Genomic DNA, 25,571 nt, shown 5'->3' with positions numbered 1-25,571 from the left:
GCTGGACCAGATGCTCTGGAATCGTCAGAAGGTGTTCTCCCGGCATGAAGAGGATTTCGGGTATGCGGAGGACCTACAGCATGAGATCCGCACCGGAGACGCCCCCCCAGTTCGGGAGCGGTATCGGCCGATACCGCCCCGGTTGTACCAAGAAGTAAAGAGCATGTTGCGTCAGATGCTGGACAACCACGTGATCCAGGAGAGCAAGAGTCCATGGGCTGCACCCATTGTCCTAGTCCGGAAGAAGGACGGGACTATCCGGTTCTGTGTGGATTACCGGAAGTTGAATAGTTGCACCGTCCGGGACTCTTACCCTCTCCCTAGGATTGAGGAGTCCCTAGCTGCACTGGGCAATGCAAAATTCTTTTCGACCCTGGACCTGGCCAGTGGGTACTGGCAAGTGCCGGTAGCTCCCCAGGATAGGGAGAAGACCGCATTCGTTACTCCCATGGGGTTGTTCGAATTTTGCCGCATGCCGTTCGGGTTGAACAATGCGCCCGCCACATTCCAGCGGATGATGGAGAGGTGCTTGGGAGACTTGAATTTTGAGGCCTTGCTGATTTACCTGGACGACATCATCGTGTTCGCCGCGACCTTGGAGGAACACTTTGCTCGACTCGACATGGTTCTTCAACGGTTGGAGAAGTACGGCCTGAAGCTCAAGCCCCGGAAGTGCCACCTGTTGAAATCCAGTTTGGAGTACCTCGGGCACGTGGAGTCATGCGATGGGGTGTACCCAACCCCCAGCAAGGTGGCGGCCGTCCAGGAATGGAAGGTGCCCACCACTGTCACGGAATTGCGGGCATTCCTGGGTTTGGTGGGGTACTACCGACGCTTTATCAAGGATTTCGCCCGGATTGCGGAACCCCTACATGCCTTGCTTCGAGGGATTGCAACCACGAAGAGAGCTGCCCTGGAGACTTGGGGAGAAGCGCAGAACCTGGCCTTTGACCGACTGAAGGCAAGTCTCACTGAGGCTCCGGTGTTGGGGTACGCAGATTTTGAGAAGCCCTTCATTCTATACACGGATGGAAGTCTGCAGGGGTTGGGCGCGGTCTTGGCTCAGGTTCAGGATGGGCAGGAGCGGGTGATTGCTTACGGCAGTCGTAGCCTGCGAGAGACCGAAAGGAACCCCGACAACTACAGTTCCTTCAAGTTGGAATTGCTGGCGGTGTGTGGGCCGTGACCGAGAAATTTGCGGAGTACTTGACCGCCGCTCACGTGGATATTTTTACAGACAACAACCCCCTGGCGTACCTGGAGACCGCCAAGTTAGGCGCCTTGGAGCAACGGTGGGTGGCCAGGTTGGCCAAGTTCTCCTGCAAGATTCGCTATCGATCGGGGAAGAGCAATACCAACGCGGATGCCCTGTCTCGCTTTCCAGTGGAAACCCCCGAACCTGGTGGAGAAGAAGATGACTGCGGAGAAGAAATGCCGGATCTCACTCGTGTGCGGCAGCCCGTGGGCGGAGAGTTGTGTCGACAGGACGCCCAGACTGCCTTACTTAGGTACACGGAGACGGACTGGGCACAGGAACAGCAGGCCGACGAAGGTTTGGACCTCATTCGACAGTGGGTACAGAGGGGTCATATGCCATCTCGCCGGGAGCAGGATGGGCTGACCGGGTTCTGTTGGAAGGTGGTGCGTCGTTGGGACCAATTGCGGGTCTGCGCTGGTCCCCTACGGAGACAATGCTACTTGGAACAGGAAATGCGTACTGTTGAGCAGGTGGTCGTGCCAGAAGGCCGGGTGCGGTCAGTGGTGGAAGAGGCGCACGAGCAGGGGGCCCATTTGGGACCCTATAAAACATACCATTGGTTGAGACGCCAATATTTCGCCCCCCGGCTGCAAGCGGTCGTGGACCAGGTATGTCGTGAGTGCAGGAGGTGTGCGTTAGTTAAGCCGCAGGAACAGCATGTGCCCATCCAGACGATCCGGACCAGTCGGCCGCTGGAAATGCTGATGATCGACTACGTGTTGATCGGGGAGTCAGTAAGTGGACACCAGTATGCCCTGGTAATGACTGACCACTTCACTAAATTCACGGTAGTGGTCCCCACCCGGAACCAGACTGCGGAGTCAGCAACACGAGCGATCGTTGAACATTTCATTCGGCAGTACGGTTGCCCCGAGCGGATCCATTCGGATCAAGGGGCCTGTTTCCAGGGGCAGCTGATGGAACGCCTCTGCCAGCTTTATGGCGTTCAAAAGTCCCGCACAACACCTTACCACCCGCAGGGGAATGGCGCCTGCGAGAGATTTAACCGGACTCTGCTGCAGATGCTCCGCGTGTTGGAACGAGCTGAGAAGCAGCGATGGCCCGAACATGTTCAGGAACTGGTCTGGACTTATAACAACAGAGTCCATCACACCACGGGATTTTCCCCTTTTTTTTTGCTGTTCGGTCGACCAGGACGGGAGGCACACGACTTACAACTGTCCGGGACTGAGGAGGGAACGCCCTTCGCCCCTGCCGAATGGGTCGAGGACCACCGCCTGCGGCTGAAGGCAGCACACGAGTTGGCTGGGAGGCTGATCGCAGACCACCAGCATCCACCTGTGAGGTCCCACGAGCCTGGGTCGCTGGCCGTGGGCCAGCGAGTGTTGGTGCGAGAGGTTCGCCAGGGGGGGAAACTGTCAGAACGGTGGGAAGTTACCCCGTACCTTGTGCGCCGTCGCTTGGCCCCAGGTGGGCCTGTGTATCAAGTGGAGTCTACTGATGGGACGGGACGCCTGCGCACGTTACATCGGAGTAAGCTGCGACCTTGTCCGTTCCTGGATCCGGTGAGCGGGGCTGAGTCCCCTGTAGCGGAGGACGGGGTGGGGGCCCCTGCCTGGGAAGCTCCGGCCCCTCTGTCAGACGAGGAATGGTGGTCGCCGGTCGAGGAGAATCGGCCGGAGGAGGCATCGGAGCCTCAACCCCCAGCCGATGTGGTTGCCTCCCCCCTACCAAGACGCTCTCTGCGTTCAAATAGGGGCGTCCCGGGCCCTCGCTACGCGGACCCGAACTTTGTGTGGTCGGATTCTTGCTTTGTGGGGACCACAAAGGACAAAGGGGGGGGAAATGTGAAGGGGATTGCCCCCTTCTCCCCGGCGGCGCGACGGGCGGCGGGCAGGTCCCAGTCTGGAGGGGCTTGCATCCGAAAGGATTCAAGCCCCTCCAATCACAGCGGCGCATTTCAAACGGCGCGCCAAGCGCGAGCCAATCAGGGCTCGCGCCTTGGCCACCAATCGGAGCTCGCCGCGGCGAGCCAATCGGAGCTCGCCGCGTCATAGCTCCGCCCGCTCCCAGCGCCATATAAGAGGCGCTGCGGAGCGGGAGCAGGCAGTCGAGCGGCGGACGGCGACGGGAGAAGAGCTCCAGCGGGAGACAGCGGGTCCGGCGGTGGCGGCAGAGCAGCGGAAGAAGATGTCGGCAGAGCAGCGGAAGAAGACGTCGGCGGAGCAGAAGAAGACATCGGCGGTGCGGGAGAAGACGTCGGCGGAGCCCAGCAGGAAGGCAGAAGACGGCGACCAGCGACGGAAGTCCGGCGGAGAGTGCTGCAGCGTGTGGAGAGCAAAAGAGCTAACGAAGCTCCCCGCTGCAGCCTTTCCCTCCGCGACAGGTAGGCGGCCTTGGGCCACCTCCACTTATCTATAAACCCTCCCTAGAGCACCAGGGACAGGCACTAGGCCTGCGGGGAGAGTCAGGCCCTGTCGGCCTGTGCGCCCAGTAGGCAGGCTCCGGCCTGTGCCCACACCAGGCCTCCGGCCTGTGCCCACACCAGGCCTCCGGCCTGTGCCCCTCACCTAGGCCCTCGGCCTGCGCCCCTCACCCAGGCCCTCGGCCTGCGCCCCTCACCCAGGCCCTCGGCCTGCGCCCCTCATCCAGGCCCTCGGCCTGCGCCCCTCACCCAGGCCCTCGGCCTGCACCCCTCACCCAGGCCTCCGGCCTGCGCCCCTCACCCAGGCCTCCGGCCTGCGCCCCTCATTCAGGCTCCTGCCTGCGCCCCCTCCGGCTGGAAGTGGGCTGTGCAGCAGCTCTTGAGGGATCAGTGGCTGTTGTTTGAAGCCGACCGGCCCCACGCGGTGTATGGCCCAGGGGATTGGAAGTAGTAACGTTCCCGTCCCACACGTCGCCATCCCCCGGCCGTCGGGAGTGGGCCACCGTCTGCTCCAGACCCCCGTCCTTCATTGCGAGCCAAAGGCACCGGCCGGTGTCCAACATCTGGAAGGTAGGACTGGTAAATCGGGGTATACTGTTGGGCCGGGGAATTGTTCCACTGACTTGCCGGGTAGTGAACGTGATTAATTAATCCGGTCTCTGTTTGATTGGGGTAGAACCAGTAGCCTCCAGTTGTTTAAGTTAGTTTGTTTAGGCAGGCGTAGTTGGCTGTATCGTTGTTAGCCGTAGAGTAGCCTGCAGGTAGGGAGGCTGTTCTTCTTGCCCCAACAGGAGCGGAGAGGTGCGACAATCAAGGTGACCCGCAAGTTGGAAGTGAGTATCACCCTGTGCCTGTCTGTCTGTCATTCCCCCCCCTGTATACCGGTCGGGAGGGTTTGCTCGCGGACGCGAGGACCCCCCTCTCACCACACAACGTGCGAGAGTGCGAGTGTGTGAGAATTGGGTAGCTGAGGCCTATTGGCCAGTGATGACCTTCCGCCCAGCCGGTGAAGGTCGCGGCTACCCCTGACGTGTCCCGTACTCGAGGCGGAGGTCGGGCGTACGTCTCAACCGGCATATCCCTCTCTTTCCAGACCCCCGTCGTCCGCGGTGAGGTCGTGTTCGCGCTGGTGCCTGGTCCGGAAAGCGGAGTCCCTACGCATCTGGATATCGTCTGTGACGGCATTGCACAGGTGGGTGAAGTGACGACACCTGCACAGCGGCAGGCAGTACATCCTTGTTAGGCCGCTCACAGGGATGCTATATGTCCTGGATTTACCAATCTAAATATATTTGTGTAGATTCAGGCCCATAGTAAACAGATAGCAACCGCTGTATGAGGTGGAATTGCAGTTTCCTTACACACTCATCTATACAGATCCAGTCCAGTCCAAGAAATATAAGGTCCTAAACCCATAATCCTGAGAATGCAGCCTGTCGCCTTACTAGGGACTAGTGACAATGTTGTTAATTGATGTTCTCTCAATAGGATGAGAAATGTCTGGACATACAAAATAATTTCATCCAGGGTATGTGGGCAGTCGGTTTACTTTAAATGTGACTCAAGTTTTAAGTCTACTTCCAAAGACCTAGTGCCTGATGCAGATTTGTACCCAATGTCAATGTTTGTGCAATTGAGCAATAGTCAGTAGACTGCAACATGCCGTGATCGTACTGCGTACACGCCAACACACTCTTGCGATGCTGCTTGCAATCAGGAACAAAAATATAGTGCTATGGATTGTGTGTGGGAGGGGGCCCCAAGCCAGTATCTTGCCTAGGACCCCATGAGGTCTAAATCCGCCTCTGCACTGATGTGTGAATGGCCGTGCGACTGTCAGCACTACAGATCTTCTCATTATGTGCTCACCCCTTATCGGCCACATGTATGGTGCCACATCTATCTCTTGCATTCATGATGCTAATACTGCAAATTCTGGCCCTCATTCCGAGTTGTTCGCTCGGAGTTTTTCATCGCATCGCAGTGAGAATTCTCTTAGTGCGCATGCGCAATGTTCGCACTGCGACTGCGCCAAGTAACTTTACTATGATGAAAGTAAGTTTACTCACGGCATTTTCATCGCTCCGACGTTCGCATTGTGATTGACAGGAAATGGGTGTTACTGGGCGGATGCACGGCGTTTTAGGGGCGTGTGGCTGGAAACGCTACCGTTTCCGGAAAAAACGCAGGAGTGGCCGGAGAAACGGTGGGAGTGCCTGGGCGAACGCTGGGTGTGTTTATGACGTCAGCCAGGAACGAAAAGCACTGAACTGATCGCACAGGCAGAGTAAGTCTGAAGCTACTCAGAAACTGCTAACTCGTTTGTAATCGCAATATTGCGCGTACGTCGGTCGCAATTTTAAGAAGCTAAGATTCACTCCCAGTAGGCGGCGGCTTAGCGTGTGTAACTCTGCTACATTCGCCTTGCGAGCGAACAACTCGGAATGAGGGCCTCTGTTTCTGTTTTTGCTCAGCTTTAACTTGACGAATCGAGATGAAACAAAGTGCAGATTATTTCTAGGAATTTCCAATACAAAAAGATGTTTTTTTATGGAAATCAGTTAAGTAGTTTTTGCGCTAACTTGGAACAAACAGACACATTTGAATATATAACCATGAATATAATAATAGCATATGTATATAATGCATTTGGTAAAACTTATTTTTGCATTCTAATTACATATATTAAATAAATTCACAAAACATATAGGTATTAAAATTTTGATTCAATTTAAATATAAACATATCTGGGTTAGAGAGCTACACTGTATAAATTAATTTGTGCACTGAAAACTATATAGGCATATCCAGGGCTGCCCCCCCCCCCCCCCCCATCTTCCTTCCCCTGATAGGCAAACACCAACATATATGAGTGCGAAAGCCATTTTGTTTGCAGGTGGTCAAGGGCAGGTGTTAGCACTAATGAACCACTTGATTGGCTGATTGTGAGCATAATACTGATAGAAGTGTTTTTCATTTCTTGTGCATGTAGAAAGGTTTTATGTGCCTGCTGTTTGAGAACATAAAACGAGTAAGATCTGATTATTAAATAATGACAGAACTTTAACATTATATTGAAACTGATGGTAAATGCATACAAGCACACCGTGAACAATGTACACACATAGGAGTAGATACAATAGGAATGTACAGTGTTAAGATTACAGCCACAAAATAGTGTTCTAGTCCAGTAATCTTATAAGAGAATTACTTGTCGTGGACAGGAGGTGGTTAACAAAATTGTACATAACAATACAAAAATAATTTTAAATATTGTTAATTGGATAAAGCTGAATTTTAGGGTAATATATAGAAGTGACAGAATACTGAAGAATAAATACATCAATAAAACCCTGGAATATAGTTTGAATTATTTAAATAAACTGAGAATATTTTTCATTTTATTTCTAATTATATTAAAAACTAATGTCATACAGTTGATTCTTCTGCAAATGTATTTTCATAAATGTTCTCTCTTGTTTCATTATTCGACTCTGAAAAAGTACAAAGAAAATAATGCATATTAATAAACTATCCCATGGAAAATTCACAGCCATAAATGCAGTTATTAATAGCGGACTTACACCATCAATAGTATCAATATAATACCAAAAACTGTAGCCCATAGCATAATAATTCTATACATACTGATAGTGATTTAATGAACATTTTGGTCTCTGATAAATATCTATTATAGTGACATACAGGACCTTATTCAGACCTGGACGCAAAAACATACATTAAATGCACACTCAGAAAAAGGATGCATATTTCAACACAAATGTGATATGCAAAATTGCAAATGCGTCTCTCTCCTCATGCAAGTAACAGGAAAAGATGCATAGAGTAGAAAAACTGCAATACACAAATAATACACAGTACACAGATGTGTCTCATGAGGGGAGAGGGTCCGCGTAGAGCAGTGTTCATGCTGACACCCATTTGGACCATTTCCCCAGTGATTTCTCTATTGTATTTACTCTATCTCCAGACAAGTGACGCCTGCTCAATTTTCACAGAAAGTTGTTCTGAGTTGGAGACAGCCACCGCAGTAGATAAGTTTAGTGAATGGGGCCCATGTACACAGCACACCAGTGGCGTCACTTGGGTAGGTGCCAGTAAACAGCACATTTTGTTGCTAGATTGTTTCTCTTTGTTACTGAACTAATTCTGGCGATTGCCTCTCTGTTAGCCATATGACAGTGTCTTCATGTGGAGGGCTATACAAAATTCTCAGCAACTCTGCCAATTACCTAAAGGATAAAAAAAGGGCAGACTAGATGGGCCAAGTGGTTCTTATCTGCTTTCAAATTCTATATTTCTATGTTTTTAATTCTATTGTTGATAGATGTTGACGCCTTTTTTTTAAATATAAAATAAAAGCATTGCAGCATCTAGGAAGGGAGATAATCTCCATTCCTGGATGCTGCAAACATACACTCAGTCGGTGTGCTGAATTAATACTATATCCAAGTGTTAATCACTGGACTGTTATCACATACCACTCGTCCTGTATGCAATTCAGTTTAATCAAGCCGTGTCAGGAAGAGGTTTCAGACCTTATTTTTTCGGTTTTAATCTTTTGATCCTGGTCGCTGTCAGCCATTATGGATCTTCTATTGCCTTAAATGGTGGCGAACTGTCCATTCTATTTCCCAGGGTTTCAGTCAGCCAATATCCCTATTGTCTTAAATGCGAATTGTATCCATTTCTTAGATCCAAAAATCCCTGTGAGATATATTGAATTCCAGCAGATCACGCTTATATTACAAATATTCCTAGTGGGATTCATCATATCCTAAAACTTCTGGATTTATATGCGATACACTGGATTCCAGTAGATTACGTTCGCATTACAAAGTATTCCTTCATCCTTGTGGAATTTATCATTTCTCTGATGTCCTAAGTGGATGCTGGGACTCCGTAAGGACCATGGGGATTAGCGGATCCGCAGGAGACTGGGCACAACTAAAGAAAGCTTTAGGACTACCTGGTGTGCACTGGCTCCTCCCACTAAGACCCTCCTCCAGACCTCAGTTAGATTCTTGTGCCCGGCTGAGCTGGATGCACACTAGGGGCTCTCCTGAGCTCCTAGAAAGAAAGTATATTTTAGGTTTTTTATTTTACAGTGAGATCTGCTGGCAACAGACTCACTGCAGCGAGGGACTAAGGGGAGAAGAAGCGAACCTACCTAACTGGTGGTAGCTTGGGCTTCTTAGGCTACTGGACGCCATTAGCTCCAGAGGGATCGACCGCATGGAACCGGCCATTGATGTTTGGTCCCGGAGCCGCGCCGCCGGCCCCCTTACAGAGCCAGAAGCAAGAAGTGTTCCGGAAAATCGGCGGCAGAAGACTTCAGTCTTCACTGCAGCTGTGCGCCATTGCTCCTCATGCACACCTCACACTCCGGTCACTGATGGGTGCAGGGCGCTGGGGGGGGGCGCCCTGAGCAGCAATATAAACACCTTGCCTGGCAAAATCATCACAATATATAGCCCCAGAGGCTATATATGTGATAAATACCCCTGCCAGAATCCATAAAAAAGCGAGAGAAAAGTCCGCGAAAAAGGGGCGGAGCTATCTCCCTCAGCACACTGGCGCCATTTTCTCTTCACAGTGCAGCTGGAAGACAGCTCCCCAGGCTCTCCCCTGTAGTTTTCAGGCTCAAAGGGTTAAAAAGAGAGGGGGGGCACTAAATTTAGGCGCAATATTGTTTATACAAGCACCTATTGGGGAAAAAATCACTCAGTTATAGTGTTAATCCCTGCATTATATAGCGCTCTGGTGTGTGCTGGCATACTCTCTCTCTGTCTCCCCAAAGGACTTTGTGGGGTCCTGTCCTCAGTCAGAGCATTCCCTGTGTGTGTGCTGTGTGTCGGTACGGCTGTGTCGACATGTGGGATGAGGATGGTTACGTGGAGGTGGAGCAGAGGCCGATAAATGGGATGACGCCCCCTGTGGGGCCGACACCAGAGTGGATGGATAGGTGGAAGGTATTAACCGACAATGTCAACTCCTTACATAGAAGGCTGGATGACGTAAAACAGCTGTGGGACAGCCGGCTTCTCAGCCCGCGCCTGCCCAGGCGTCTCAAAGGCCACCAGGGGCTCAAAAAAGCGCCCGTTACCTCAGATGGCAGACACAGATGTCGACACGGAGTCTGACTCCAGTGTCGACGAGGTTGAGACATATACACAATCCACTAGGAACATCCGTTACATGATCTCGGCAATGAAAAATGTGTTACGCATTTCTGACATGAACCCAAGTACCACATAAAAGGGGTTTTATTTTTGGGGAGAAAAAGCAGCCAGTGTTTTGTTCCCCCATCAGATGAATGAATGAAGTGTGTAAAGTAGCGTGGGTTCCCCCGATAAGAAACTGGTAATTTCTAAAAAGTTACTGATGGCGTACCCTTTCCCGCCAGAGGATAGGTCACGTTGGGAGATATCCCTTAGGGTGGATAAGGCGCTCACACGTTTGTCAAAAAAGGTGGCACTGCCGTCTTAGGATACGGCCACCTTGAAGGAGCCTGCTGATAAAAAGCAGGAGGCTATCCTGAAGTCTGTATATACACACTCAGGTTATATACTGAGACCTGCAATTGCCTCAGCATAAATAGTGCTGCTGCAGCGTGGTCTGATACCCAGTCAGATAATATTAATACTCTAAGACAGGGATAATAGTTTGCTAACATAGAGCATATTAAAGACGTCGTCTTAGATATAAAGGATGCACAGAGGGATATTTGCCGGCTGGCATCCAGAATTAATGCAATGTCCATTCTGCCAGGAGGGTATTAGAAACCCGGCAGTGGACAGGTGATGCTGCCTATAAAAGGCACATGGAGATTCTGCCTTATAAGGGTGAGGAATTGTTTGGGGATGGTCTCTGGGACCTCGTATCCACAGCAACAGCTGGGAAGAAAATTTTTTACCTCAGGTTTCCTCACAGCCTAAGAAAGCACTGTATTTTCAGGTACAGTCCTTTCGGCTTCAGAAAAGCAAGCGGGTCAAAGGCGCTTCCTTTCTGCACAGAGACAAGGGAAGAAGGAAAAAGCTGCACCAGCAGCCAGTTCCCAGGATCAAAAATCTTCCCCCGCTTCCTCTGAGTCCACCGCATGACGTTGGGGCTCCACAGGTGGAGACAGGTGCGGTAGGGGCGCGTCTCGGGAACTTCAGGGACCAGTGGGCTTGCCCACAGGTGGATCCCTAGGTTCTGCAAATAGTATCACAGGGATACAGGCTGGAGTTCGAGGCGACTCCCCCTCGCCGTTACCTCACATCAGCCTTGCCTGCTGCCCTCGGAGAAAGGTAGTACTGGCGGCAATTCACAAGCTGTACTTCCAGCAGGTGAAATTAAGGTACCCCTCCTTCAACAAGGCCGGGGTTACTATTCCAAAATGTTGTGGTACTGAAACCAGACGGTTCGGTGAGACCCATTCTAAAATTGAAAGCCTTGAACACTTATATACGAAGGTTCAAGTTCAAAATGGAATCGCTCAGGGCGATTATTGCAAGCCTGGAGAATTTCATGGTATCACTGGACATCAAGGATGCTTACCTGCATGTCCCTATTTACCCTCTTCACCAGGAGTACCTCAAAATTGTGGTACAGGATTGTCATTACCAATTCCAGACGGTGCCGTTGGTCTGTCCCCGGCACCGAGGTATTTACCAAGGTAATGGCCAAAATAATTATCCCGTACTTGGACGATCTCCTTATAAAGGCGAGGTCCAGGGAGCAGTTGTTCGGCGGAGTTGCACTATCTCGGGAAGTGCTACAACAGCACGGCTGGATTCTGAATATTCCAAAGTCGCAGCTGGTTCCTACGACGCGTCTACTGTTCCTGGGTATGGTTCTGGACACAGAACAGGATAAAAAGGGTTTCTCCCGGAGGAGAAGTCCAAGGAGTTGTTGTCTCTAGACAGAGACCTCCTAATACGTATACAGGTGTCGGTGCATCAATGCACGCGAGCCCTGGGAAGGATGGTAGCTTCTTACGAAGAAATTCCATTCGCCAGGTCCCATGCAAGGATTTTCCAGTGGGATCTGTTGGACAAGTGGTCCGGATCGCATCTTCAGATGCATCGGCGGATAACCCTGTCTCCAAGGGCCAGGGTGTCGCTGTTGTGGTGGCTGCAGAGTGCTCATCTTCTAGGGGGCCGCAGATTCAGCATACAGGACTGGGTCCTGGTGACCACGGATGCCAGCCTTCGAGGCTGGGGGGCAGTCACACAGGGAAGAAACTTCCAAGGCTATGGAAAAGTCAGGAGACTTCCCTACACATAAATATTCTGGAACTAAGGGCCATTTACAATGCCCTAAGTCAGGCTAGACCCCTGCTTCAACACCGGCCGGTGCTGATCCAGTCAGGCAACATCACGGCGGTCGCTCATGTAAACCGACAGGGCGGCACAAGAAGCAGGATGGCGATGGCAGAAGCCACAAGGATTCTCCGATGGGCGGAAAATCATGTGTTAGCACTGTCAGCAGTGTTCATTCCCGGAGTGGACAACTGAGAAGCAGACTTTCTCAAAAGACACGACCTCCACCCGGGAGAGTGGGGACTTCATCCAGAAGTTTTCCAAATGATTGTACACCGTTGGGAAAGGCCACAGGTGGACATGATGGCGTCCCGCCTCAACAAAAAGCTACAAAGATATTGCACCAGGTCAAGGGACCCTCAGGCGATAGCTGTGGACGCTCTGGTAACACCGTGGGTGTACCAGTCGGTGTATGTGTTCCCTTCTCTGCCTCTCTTACCCAGGGTAATGAGAATAATAAGAAGGAGAGGAGTAAGAACTATACTCATTGTTCCGGGTTGGCCAAGAAGAGCTTGGTAACCAGAACTCCAAGAAATGATCTCAGAGGACCCATGGCCTCTGCCGCTCAGACAGGACCTGCGGCAGCAGGGGGCCTGTCTGTTCCAAGACGTACCGCGGCTGCGTTTGACGGCATGGCGGTTGAACGCCGGATCCTGAAGGAAAAGGGCATTCCGGAGGAAGTTATCCCTACGCTATTTAAAGCTAGGAAAGAAGTGAACGCAAACCATTATCACCGCATATGGTGGAAATATGTTGCGTGCTGTGAGGCCAGGAAGGCCCCAAAGGAGAAACTTCAGCTAGGTCGATTTCTGCACTTCCTACAGTCAGAGGTGACTATGGGCCTAAAATTGGGTTCCATGAAGGTCCAGATTTCGGCTCTATCAATTTTCTTCCAAAATAGAACTGGCTTCACTGCCTGAAGTTCGGACTTTTGTTAAGGGAGTGCTGCAAAGTCAGCCCCCGTTTGTGCCTCAAGTGGCACCGTGGGATCTCAACGTGGTGTTGGATTTCCTAAAGTCGCATTGGGTTGAGCCACTTAAATCCGTGGAGCTACAATACCTCACGTGGAAAGTGGTCATGCTGTGGGCCATGGCGTCGGCCAGGCATGTATCAGAATTGGCGGCTATGTCATACAAAAGCCCTTATCTGTATTTTATATGGATAAGGCGGAATTGAGGACTCGTTCCCAATTCCTTCCTAAGGTGGTATCAGTTTTTCATGTGAACCAACCTATTGTGGTGCCTGCGGCTACTTGGGACTTGGAGGATTCCAAGTTACTGGACGTAGTCAGGGCCCTGAAAAGTATATGTTTCCAGGACGGCTGGAGACAGGAAAACTGACTCGCTATTAATCCTGTATGCACCCAACAAGCTGGGTGCTCCTGCTTCTAAGCAGACTATTGCTAGCTGGATCTGTAGCACGATTCAACTTGCACATGCTGCGGCTGGACTGCCGCACCCTAAATCTGTAAAAGCCCATTCCACGAGGAAAGTGGGCTCTTCTTGGGCGGCTGCCCGAGGGGTCTCGGCTTTACAACTTTGCTGAGCTGTTACTTGGTCGGGTTCAAACATTTTTGCAACAGTCTACAAGTTTGATACCCTGGCTGAGGAGGACCTAGAGTTTGCTCATTCGGTGCTGCAGAGTCATCCGCACTCTCCCGCCCGTTTGGGAGCTTTGGTATAATCCCCATGGTCCTTACGGAGTCCCAGCATCCACTTAGGACGTCAGAGAAAATAAGATTTTACTCACCGGTAAATCTATTTCTCGTAGTCCGTAGTGGATGCTGGGCGCCCATCCCAAGTGCGGATTGTCTGCAATACTTGTTTATAGTTATTGCCTAACTAAAGGGTTATTGTTGAGCCATCTGTTGAGAGGCTCAGTTATATTTCATACTGTTAACTGGATATAGTATCACGAGTTATACGGTGTGATTGGTGTGGCTGGTATGAGTCTTACCCGGGATTCAAAATCCTTCCTATTTGTGTCAGCTCTTCCGGGCACAGTATCCTAACTGAGGTCTGGAGGAGGGTCTTAGTGGGAGGAGCCAGTGCACACCAGGTAGTCCTAAAGCTTTCTTTAGTTGTGCCCAGTCTCCTGCGGAGCCGCTAATCCCCATGGTCCTTACGGAGTCCCAGCATCCACTACGGACTACGAGAAATAGATTTACCGGTGAGTAAAATCTTATTATTACAATTTTAGACATATTTTTACCCCTGAAGAAGTCCGAGCGGATGAAACGCGTAGGGTTTATCAATTATTGTACACTATCCCTTTGCTCTGATTATTCCTCTGAGAGCTCACAGTGTTAAGGTGAGGGGGATTATCTTGTAACATCTAAAGCATTTCGGTGTGTGTCCAAATTTATTTTATTTTACATTATGTCAATTTTATGACTATGGATTAAAGATCATTTTACATAAAGAATTCGTGTAATTAAACTGTGAATTTTTGTCGGGTGATTTATTTGGTGAGAGGGTTTCTCTGTAGGCCCCAATGGGGATAAGGACTCAAGAGAAGTCCCGCCCCTGAATCTGGAATTGATCAATTCTCAACCAGTCGGAATATTAGCGCACTCTGTATTTACTTGTCGTCTGTTTCTATTTCCAAGATCCTACCGACAGGGGATCTTTCAGTAGTGCTGCTGAACTTCAGCGCAGGAAGGGTATTTTTGTTGTTTGTTTTATATATATATATATATATATATATATATATATATTATTGGACTATATATAGCTGGATATGGATTCACTCAGCATGTAGATTTTGATTCCAAAACGAGCTCTTTTGGACATTATAGTATAAATTGTGATGTCAACATGATCTGTAGGTCAACATTCAGGATGTCAATAATATGATGTTTACCTGTTAAATGGATTGGCATTATGCATGTCAGTCAGATACCCCTATTTTCATCTAACCCTAACAACAGCATAATGTCATCAATTTGAACATGTCGACCTTATGTCAGTGTCAATATTATGAATGTTGACATTTAAATGTTGACATTCTGATCATGTCAACATCTTGAAAAAGTTGACATTTAGACCATGTCAACATTATGGTGCTGACATTCTGAATGCCGACATGGTGAGTACAGCCCCTTTTAAGATAAGTTATGTGTCATCCTCAGTCTGCCTTTGTCAGGGCCGGCTCCAGGCATGTTCCAATAGAGCGGCCGAACAGGGCGCCGCACTTTATGGGCGCCGCTAGCTCTGGCCGCCATATTGGAGCCTGGAGCCGTCCCTACAGCTTCGCTTCAACACTGCAGTGTCTGTCGTGCACTACATGCAAAGCCCGGCGCCGGCCCGTGAGCCAACCAGAGCTCGCGGTCCGGCAGCTGAGGCTGATTGGCTGCCGGACCGCGAGCTTTGATTGGCTTGCAGACCGGCGCCTAGGATGAGAGTCCGGCGGCGGCTGCAGCAGGTAATCCAATTCATACACGCGCCGCCACTTAGCATAATTTATTAGTCCTCCGGCTTATTATAATTACCGCGGGTGTGAGGCAAATACACCGGATTCTGGGTAGCTATAGAAGGCAGAGGAGGCTGGCAGCGGGCAACAGCCCTCACCCAGCCCGCTGCGGAGGGGGGAGCTGCCCGGCCAGTCAGGGGGTGAGGGCTCACGGGGCCCCTCCGGGCTCTCCTCAGGTGCGATGGGGCTACCCGCCCTGAACAATGAGAGCGGCTCCTGGATTATTACTATTATTACTATTATATACCCCCCTCACCCTTATTTCCCGGTCACACAGGTTTGGAAGAATTAGTGCTGTTTCCTCACCCATCATTATTACTATTATCCAGTATTATTACTATTATTATTATTTCCCCACCATTCATCTGCCCGTCTTATTATTATTCCAGCATCTTAGTAGCAGTAGTATTATTACTCAGCCATCTTATTAATATTGTTATTACTAGTAGTACTGTTACCCCACCATCCATCTGCCCCTGTTATCCTCAGTATGCCCTTATCCATCATTCTTATTATAAAATGCACCCATCTGCCCCTCAGCTCAATTATTATTATTATTATTATTATTTATTATTATAATAATAGCCAGGACCACTGTGCCCCAAAACTCTCATTATCATTTGTATGCTCATGATCTATCTGCCCCCTATTAGTATTTACCCAACCATCCATCAATTTATTATTATAGTGAGCACCTATCTACCCCCTTATAATTGTCCCTTGATATATGGATTGCGCTTTCATGTGTCTAGTGACCACTGGCTACTGTCCGAGTCGGTAAAGGGCGATCGGTTTGCTATACAGGATTATAGTTAAATAAAATGCATACGCTCCACTATCTTGGTCACAATCACCATAGGGGTAATACGTTCAGCTGTGTTTCTATTATAGTGTATTAAATAAAATGGCTTTCCCTGAAAATTGGTTATTCTCAGTGATTTTAGAAACAGTGTTGCTATCTAACACGGGTACAATCTAAGATACTAGTGTGTAGACTGGGTAAATGCGTGTATTTGTGTATAAACCTCTATGAATATAGTTTCATCAAAATTCACAAGCTTTTATTGTATTATGTGTTAATGTTCAATTAATATGTATTTGTAGCTGGTAGTCGCTTATATTGTAAATAAAGTATGTAGTTTTTTCCTGATACAAGGAGAATTGCTGCTCGTCATACACATTACGCAGAGTAGTGGGTAATGGGGGTAATTCTGAGTTGATCGCAGCAGGAATTTTGTTAGCAATTGGGCAAAACCATGTGCACTGCAGGGGAGGCAGATATAACATGTGCAGAGATAGATAGATTTGGGTGGGTTATTTTGTTTCTGTGCAGGGTAAATACTGGCTGCTTTATTTTTACACTGCAATTTAGATTGCAGATTGAACACACCACACCCAAATCTAACTCTCTCTGCACATGTTATATCTGCCTCCCCTGCAGTGCACATGGTTTTGCCCAACTGCTAACAAAATTCCTGCTGCGATCAACTCAGAATTACCCCCAATATGTGCTGTGGACAAATAGCCTTTGAATAATAACTACTGCATTATGTAATCGCTTTATCACCACCCTGTCCAATATGTGTCTGGCGTGTGTGTTTAATAGTAATTTATGTCCCTGTCTCTGTGTCTAACGAGGATGGATGACACTTTGGCCATTTGGAATGACCTTGGAACTCTGCTTATGCTCTTATTAGGAAAAAAATAGGTTCGCTTTTTGCTTTGTTGGTGGAGACTGACAACCAATAATTACAATGAGGCGCCCAGTAGGAGAAGGAATAGAAGATGTGGTTTTCCAGAAGCTTTGGACAAACTTTTAGCAGTCATAGTATGTCATGTTTATTCCAACACACAGGGCGTTTCAGAACGCAGCTGTAACGGTCCAGTATAAGTCCAGGAACTAATTCAATAAATACCATTATACATGTGAATTCAGGAGCTGTTAACCCTATACTGGCCTTTAATATCTAGAGTGACTGGTATTCAAGAATAGCCTGACACAGTGAGTCATAACTTTCATCCAAAGTGGGGCTTATCTAGTCTAAAATATATATAGAGGGGGTGTGAAAATATATTTATTTATAGTTTGATGATATGAAGTTACAGGGCCTCACCCACTTTTCCAGGAGGCCACACCCACTTTTCCAGGAGCGCGTGGTGAGGGGGCGCTTTTACATTTTCTCGCTCAGGGTGCTAGTAGGCCTGGAGCCGACCCTGGCCTTTGTATATCAGCAGACTTTCATCAAAAGAGACATTTACACCGGGGTCAAAGTTTTGGCAAAACATTTGTTGAAGTGGGAATAAATGGCCATATTTTGTGTATGTTAGGGTTAGAGTCTTCTTCTATCTGTTTACCGGTAAATACAAAATATATTGTATATGAGGGACATAAGGCACCCAAACAAAATGGCCTTGCCAGGGAATTCATGTTCCCATGTTCTCCAGTACCACCACAGCAGGTGTCTGTGAGCAGACCCTTGCAGCACTAACAGAAGAAAATCAACATCTTGTCAGGTTTTGTAGCTACTCTGGGGGTCATTCCGAGTTGATCACAGCCAGCAACTTTTTGCTGCTGCTGCTTCGATCAACTAATCTCTGCCTATGGGTGAGTGTATTTTAGCAAAGCAGGCTACGATCGCTTGTGAAGCCCTGCTATGCTTAAAATTTTACCTGCAAAACAAGACCAGCCCTGCAGCTACTTACCCAGTGCGACGGATCCAGCGATGAAGGTCCCGGTCCTGACATCAGACATCCGCCCTCCGTTCGCCTGGACACGCTTGCGTTCTTCTTACCACTCCCCGAAAACGGCCTCCAACGGTGAGTATCCACCCTGGACCGCCTCTCTGCTGTCGATCTTCTTTCCGTCTTTTCTTCACGCTAGGCGCTCCGTTGCCTGGTGATGTCTGTCGCCGGGCAGCAGCTTGCGCGCGCAATGTGCACGCAGCGCATGCTCAGTTCTGACCCGTTCGCACTGCAGCGAACAACCGCTGCGTGCGAACGGGTCAGAATGACCCCCTCTCTCATTACTTGGCATGTTGTTGTCCAATGTGTTCTTTGCTCGTCCCACCAATTGGTTTCCTCAGGTTTTTTGTAGTACCAAGTGATTTTTCGAGAACTAATTCAAAATGTATACTAAATAAAATGTACGGTGAGTACTGAAAGGTATTTATGGAGTATTTATGTGAAAACAAAATGTTTATGCATGAAACTCAATGATCTTAACAAAGAAAGAAAAGGCTTTGATATACATGATTAACTTACCTGATTGTTTCTTTTTGTTCTGGTTGTAGGCAATAAAATGAATTCCAGTGTAGATTCTATGGAGATTAAAAATATTTTTATGTTATTAATAAACGCTTTGTTTCTACTAAGACTATGCAACCTATAAAACAAGTTATTTATAATGGGATAAGACATATAAAATTGCATAATTTAAGGGTATTTTATGTGTGCTTAGAACACATGGGGAGTCATCTATGCAGCTACAATTATAGAATCCAAGGGCAATAACTGCTTTCTTTCTCATGTGACAGCATTTATTATTTTTATTATCTTTTATTTATATGGTGCGGTTCTGTAGCACCGTATATAGAAGTAAAACGTAGCAATGTACATTGGTAAATGCAATACTAAGATAGGCAAACTTTTTACTAATATACCTAATTATACAATTACAGTACTGAAATGACATGATACACAGTATGACCGAATGTAAACCATAAGGATCAATATGAACTGCTGTATTTTTTAATTTTTTGGGTTGATTGTAGTCCTTGAAATCCAAACTCTTTACCAAAACCTATCCTACTCACACTTACACTACTCACACTGGTACACTCCTGCCGCTGTCACAAACTCCATACTGAGCCACACTCCATGAAATTGTGGGAATTCCTGAATCTATCAAAAAACACTGTAGCCATTCCTCTTGTGTCAGTGCTGCTCTTTTCCATAGCTATTTGTTTTCATGACAGCATATTATTTAATCTATCTTGTATGTCTATGTTCTAAGTATGTGGTTCCTCACAAATCAAAAACAATACGATAAAAACAATAAAATAAAAAAACACTCTCTGCTACAAAAACAAAACAAAATCTAGTAAAAGAATGGACTCCTATTATAGCATAAAGTGATTTATTACTTACCTATGGTAGAGAAGGGCTCCGAACTGCACAAGGAGCAAAATGGCAAATGACAGCACAAACATGAATGCGATTGGCTCCACATACAGTTTATCTGTCAGTGAAACAGTCCCATTTGGATAAACCTTGGGTATAACAATGCTCACAGATGAGCCAATGATCTGCAGGATAAATGTTGCAACTATCCACAGCAAATTGATCAGAAAGAATAGAAAGGTTGCCTGCCAATAAAAACAGCATAGGATCAGGGCAATGTAAATCTAGTAATAATTATTTTTAATTTAATATACAAAAAATATCATCACAAGATAAATACTTTGCAATATGCTTTTATTAATAACGTGTTGTGGTCATGCAAGTAAAAACAGTTCTCAGAGCAGACATAATTGATTAAATAAAAAATAGAATTATAAATTGTATAACAGATTTATATTATGGCCTATATCCTTAAGAAAACAACATTTAGCTAGAGACATCTCTCTCCAGAGATAGCACCTAATGTTTGGGTGCATGCATTGGGTGTAAAGAGCTTCTTTGTATCACACATGGATATTTATTTTAAGGTAGCTCATCTTGCACAGCCAATTTAGTAAATCTTGAAGTATTTACTTTATTTCTTAAAGATTTTAATTCTCTTTCAATCCCGGCTTGCTTTTGTTTGTCTTCAATGATGGGCTCTAGGTAGTCTTTAATCAGGTCTTCCCAAAATGTTATTTCCTCCTAGAAAATGAATGAATTCAGAAAGTTGATTATAGTGCATATCAGGAAATATGAGCGAATTGTAAAACAACAAACAGGCAAAGAAAACTAACAATCAATAGTCACCAGAAGAGTTTACCTCTCTCTTTTTCTTTCCACACTCCCTCTCTCTTTTCCCCAATTAGCTACTGTATTTTCCAAGAAAAAAAATCCCAGTTTTTAAATATTTCCACCTGAAATTGTGTTCTTGGAACTCTCTGTATTTTTCAATAAAGTTTTTTTTTATTGAATACCAATTATTGGTATTATAGAAAAGTAGTTCAAGGCAGATGGTACATTTTTAAGATGAAAGCTCATCGTAGCTACATCTAGGCGCAAGTGCCCCCCATTTGCAGCAAACGCATGCACGCCTGGCATACATTAGTCGCATCTGTGCCCATTAAGAATGAATTGAGCAGCAATTGCCACAGCCCGGTGCGTCTGGGAGCAGTTGCAATTAGGTGCTCAGGGTGTGCACATTTTGCCGCAGCAAAACCATGAGGAGCAAGGCTACATCTGTAAGTGATTTTGAGATAGATTTACAGATGTGATGTTTACTATTTGAGGCAGTTTGTAATTGCAAAACACAATGTGTCAAATGGCTTTTTTGTGATGCATGGTAGTTTGAAATAACCAGTGGCAGATTTCACCTATGGGCTGCAGAACTGCAGCCCTTGCAGTAAAAATCTGCAACTGCGCAGCCACCCTCAGTGTACTCCGGTCTGGCTCCAAGAACTTAACTCCACCACTCAGTGAGTATGATCAAGCAGGGAGAAGTAGACATAGTTGGCTCTGGAGTGGCTTCCAGTTGGAAGAACGTCCTGCCAATCTTCCACAAGGTTAGAAGTCTCATGGGAAGTAAACTTCTCCCCCCCGGTGGGACTGTCAGTCCAGAGTGTGATAGGCAGTAAGAGCTTCCAGCTGGATGTCAAATTTATGCTAAATCACCATCCAAAAGACAGTGTAGCCCTAGAAGCTGTTTTTTTGCAGCTGCTCATGCGCAAACACTGAGTAACTCTGATTCAGTGTTATGAATGAACCTGAGGTTCATTGCAGGACTGTTACCACTAGAGAGTCTTCCTTTGGTTTCTTGTGAGAATTCTGATGATTTTCTAGCAGTGACCCCTCTACACCCGGGGTTGAGACTCAAAGAACGCACTCAGCAGGTCTTCTTGCCTTTAAGAGCAGCTTTTCCCATACGGCGGAGATGCCCCCCAGGACTTACACCACTGGCGGTAGTATGAGTTCAACCCTTGAGTGAATCAATGCTGGTAGGAAAGACAACAAGGACAAGACCAAGAATACCAAAAGACAAGAACACAAGAGAATATTGAATTAATATCAAGGTATGGTAATAGGGTAAAGGTACTAACAAGACATCTGGATATTGAGAGACACAGAAGGAGTGGTGCACCAATGGTAATAGCAATGAGGAAGTATTCTGAAGAGATGGCAATAACTGACTGACAGTCAGGGTAATCTAATTAAAGAGACAGGCAAGAAACATAAATCAACTGGTATATAAATGACAAGGAGTGCGTTGAACCAGCAGTGGTAGCTACTGTCAACAACTGAAATGCATGACAATATAGCTCAGACAGGGAAAGAAGAACAGACATACAAACAACACAGAATGCTCCAGGCCAGTGGATGTTACTTCTGGCAACCACCGTACCAACACAGAGGCGCAGTACTACTGTAGAAGAAACTTAGACAAGGACAGACAGAGAAAGACTGAGACCAGGAATTGGTCTGAGGACAGACTAATATGGCTGTGACTATGTACACGGTTAAGAGGCCAGAGAGAGACTGTAGTGGAATGGGACTGTGGTAATAGAGGCAAATGTGATGGTTATGTGGAAAGTAGCTGTATGCAAATAGAATGATAATGAATAGCAAGCAGAAAGACCAAAGATATGGATAAGACAAAGACACAAGTATTGTGTGAAAGAATCCACACTGCACCTGATGATGAGGCAGACAAGATCCTGACAGGACTGGGTCTGGAAAAGATTATTTAACACGAGAGCACACAGAACTGGCAGTCTCTCACAACAAGCAGGAACCACACCATTAACTCCTACATACAGCACGTGAAACAGGGATGTAAATGATGGATTGATTGCAGGGACAAACAAACAAGGATTCTGCAGAACTGAAACTAAGAAAAAATGGAAGCTGTGTTCCAACAGGACTGGGACTTGGCACAGAGACAAAGGCTTCTGCTGCAACCCAATTCTATGACCAGCAAGGAGTGAGAGACAGACGCAACATATGCAGGAGAAAAAAGCCAATGAGAGTCACAGCACAGGCAGCCTCCCCTAATTACCAACTCTCTGCAGCTATACTGCTGCACATCCACCTAAAGGGGGGTACACATGGAGAGATCAGTGCTTAAATTCTAAGCATTCTGACTAGATTGTTAAGATGTCAAGCACTGATCTCTCCGTGTGTACCCCCACAGCGATAGCGATGCACAGCCCAGCGCGTCGCTATCGCCGGTGCTAGATTGGCCTGAATCTATCACATCAATCTAGCCTCAATCTAGCACATCGCTCATGTCACCCTATGGGTTAAATGAGCACCCGTCCCCCGTCTTCCCCCCTTGCTCAGCACCCATCGCACTGTGCTGAGCAGGGTGAGACATGTGTGCTGAGCGGTCTGTGTTAAGATCGCTCAGCACACATCTCTCCCGTCAGTACTGGCCTAGACTCCTGACTTTCACAAGAAACAGGCTGGAGTCAGGTTACAAAGCATTCCCCAACAGGTTTGCTGCTACAGCAATTAAGCAGACATAATAGAGCTGCAATTAAACAGACCGAACAGAACTGCAGACAGCACATGCAACATTCAGATCCTGGTATACTGACATTTACCAAAATAAATTCTATATCAACTGTACTATTATTATTGGTTAGAAGATTATTTATCTACCTGTCAGCGAAAAACTTGGGGCCTGTTTCAAAAATGGATGCAGTTCGTGCAGTTTTTGGACGCAGCTGCTGTATGAAGTGTCAGGAAGTGGCATGTGTGAGCCACTTGTCAGGATTGGCCAGGCTGTTTATGCTCATGGGGCTAGAAAACTGTATCTGAAGAGCAGACTCTGGCCTCGCAACTCCCAGAAAATGGGGATGACATGCCACCACTTTTGGGATTGCTGCCAGCAGTGTCGGACTGGGGCATGAAGGGCCCACCGGAGGAATGCTGTGATAGGACCCATACTTAGGGGTGTGGCCAGTCTACAAAGGGGGTGCGGCCAGCCTCCTCAGAGACTTGAAATACACAACAGTTTAGTGCAGTGTAATGCAACATATCTATCTACCATGTATAATACAAGTGCACAGTCTGGAACCTGATCCTTAAAGGAAGGAGTGTGCCCACAGGCAGTGGGGCCTACCGGTGGTTTCTCTGGTACCCCTGTGGGCCAGTCCGACCCTGGCTGCCAGCTCTGCCTGTTCCCTAATGCTGGCACTCTGCCAGTAAGACTGTAGCTTGGGGCACTGTGCATATGCAGAACAGATCCTGCACATACGCAAGCAAGCACCTCATCATCGGATTAATAAGTACAGATGTGCAACTTGTTCTTGAATTACTGCATTTTCTCAAGTTGTTGTGAATATAATATGTTCTCTCAAAGAAACATAAACAGATTTAAATTTAAACTTTAGAGTTAATGATCACAGCATAGGTTTGCTAACATTAACCCTTATATGGAGATCTGCACATGCTGTCGAACTCAGAAACAGTCAGCCAATGTTACTGAAAAAAGTCTCCATTAGTGAAGGGAAATGTAACCGACGGTCGGGAGATGAATGTGAATAGAACCTGTGGTAGGTGCAGCGAGCCACCAAGCCCGCTGCTGTGTGGTGAGCGCAGCGAGCCTCCATGGGGCTTCTTTGCGCTTACCTCCCCCCCCCCCCGCCCCCTTCGATGCCCATCAAAAAGCTGGGATCCTGCCGTCAGTATTGTGACCGGCGGTCTCACAACCACTGGTCACACGAACCCAACCCAGTGAAGGAAATAGTTACAATAACATGGGCTGTTACTGAGGGGTAAATTTACTAAGATTCTTGTTTTGCCCATATTTGATCAAGGTTAAACATAGATGTGGGCGATCGTACAAGAGTGTTTTTTATTAAATGAAATATGGAAATTTACTATGCTTCTGTGTGTTAGTGGATTGTGTTTTTTGATGATGTATGCATTTGTGTTTGGCTGCTATGTTTGCTGGCAGTCAAACACTCCCGAACATGAAGTCTCAAGGGTAACCTCTAATTACCTTGCGGTTCCCATCATTGACTACAATGTATTGGTTCCCACCTTTGACTTCAATGAAGCGGTTCCACACCATTAAAGTCAATGGGGGAAGGTTTGATTGACAGTCTGGACGCTCAGAGCCAATCAGCGTGCGCAATGGCGCTTTTACGGAGGCGCCCGCTGATTGGCTGGTGGAACTTATAATGATAGAACACATGAGGATCATGGTTGAGGAAGTGTATGCGTTAACACATACACTTCCTCATGTCTGGCATGGTGCAGCTTTTGCTTCTTTTTTGCTTGAAATGGAGATGACCTGATCTACACCAGGGATAAGGTATGATTATTATTTATATTTCTCTGACGTCCTAGTGGATGCTGGGGACTCCGTAAGGACCATGGGGAATAGACGGCTCCGCAGGAGACTGGGCACATCTAAGAAAGATTTAGGACTATCTGGTGTGCAATGGCTCCTCCCCCTATGACCCTCCTCCAAGCCCCAGTTAGATTTCTGTGCCCGGCTGAGCTGGATGCACACTAGGGGCTCTCCTGAGCTCCTAGAAGAAAGTATAGTTTAGGTTTTTTATTTTCAGTGAGACCTGCTGGCAACAGGCTCACTGCAACGAGGGACTAAGGGGAGAAGAAGCGAACCTACCTAAGTGGTGGTAGCTTGGGCTTCTTAGGCTACTGGACACCATTAGCTCCAGAGGGATCGAACACAGGACCCGACCTCGTCGTCCGTTCCCGGAGCCGCGCCGCCGTCCCCCTTACAGAGCCAGAAACAAGAAGGTGGTCCGGAAAATCGGCGGCTGAAGACTTCTGTCTTCTCCAAGGTAGCGCACAGCACTGCAGCTGTGCGCCATTGCTCCTCATGCACACCACACACTGCGGTCACTGATGGGTGCAGGGCGCTGGGGGGGGGGCGCCCTGAGCAGCAATAATAACACCTTGGCTGGCAAAACTAACACCATATATAGCCCCAGAGGCTATA

At 47.5% G+C, this 25,571-nt stretch overlaps 1 protein-coding gene across 1 annotated transcript in view; it reads right to left on the bottom strand.

Annotated features, from left to right (window-relative positions):
• Window positions 1-7,062: 7,062 nt before the first annotated feature.
• LOC134910968 (chitin synthase chs-2-like) overlaps window positions 7,063-25,571 on the bottom strand; it is a 156,072-nt gene continuing 137,563 nt past the window's right edge. Inside the window, exons 16-19 of the mRNA XM_063919359.1 lie at window positions 20,195-20,305; window positions 19,589-19,806; window positions 18,704-18,759; window positions 7,063-7,138 (exon numbers count right to left, since the gene is read on the bottom strand). Of these exons, the coding sequence (XP_063775429.1) occupies window positions 7,074-7,138; window positions 18,704-18,759; window positions 19,589-19,806; window positions 20,195-20,305 (450 nt within the window). The 3' untranslated portion in view covers window positions 7,063-7,073. The remainder of the gene's footprint in view (window positions 7,139-18,703; window positions 18,760-19,588; window positions 19,807-20,194; window positions 20,306-25,571) is intronic.

This window comes from Pseudophryne corroboree, chromosome 4 (assembly GCF_028390025.1).
Source record: "Pseudophryne corroboree isolate aPseCor3 chromosome 4, aPseCor3.hap2, whole genome shotgun sequence".
NCBI classification, from domain to species: Eukaryota; Metazoa; Chordata; class Amphibia; order Anura; family Myobatrachidae; genus Pseudophryne; species Pseudophryne corroboree.
This window is presented reverse-complemented; position numbering and strand designations above follow the sequence as displayed.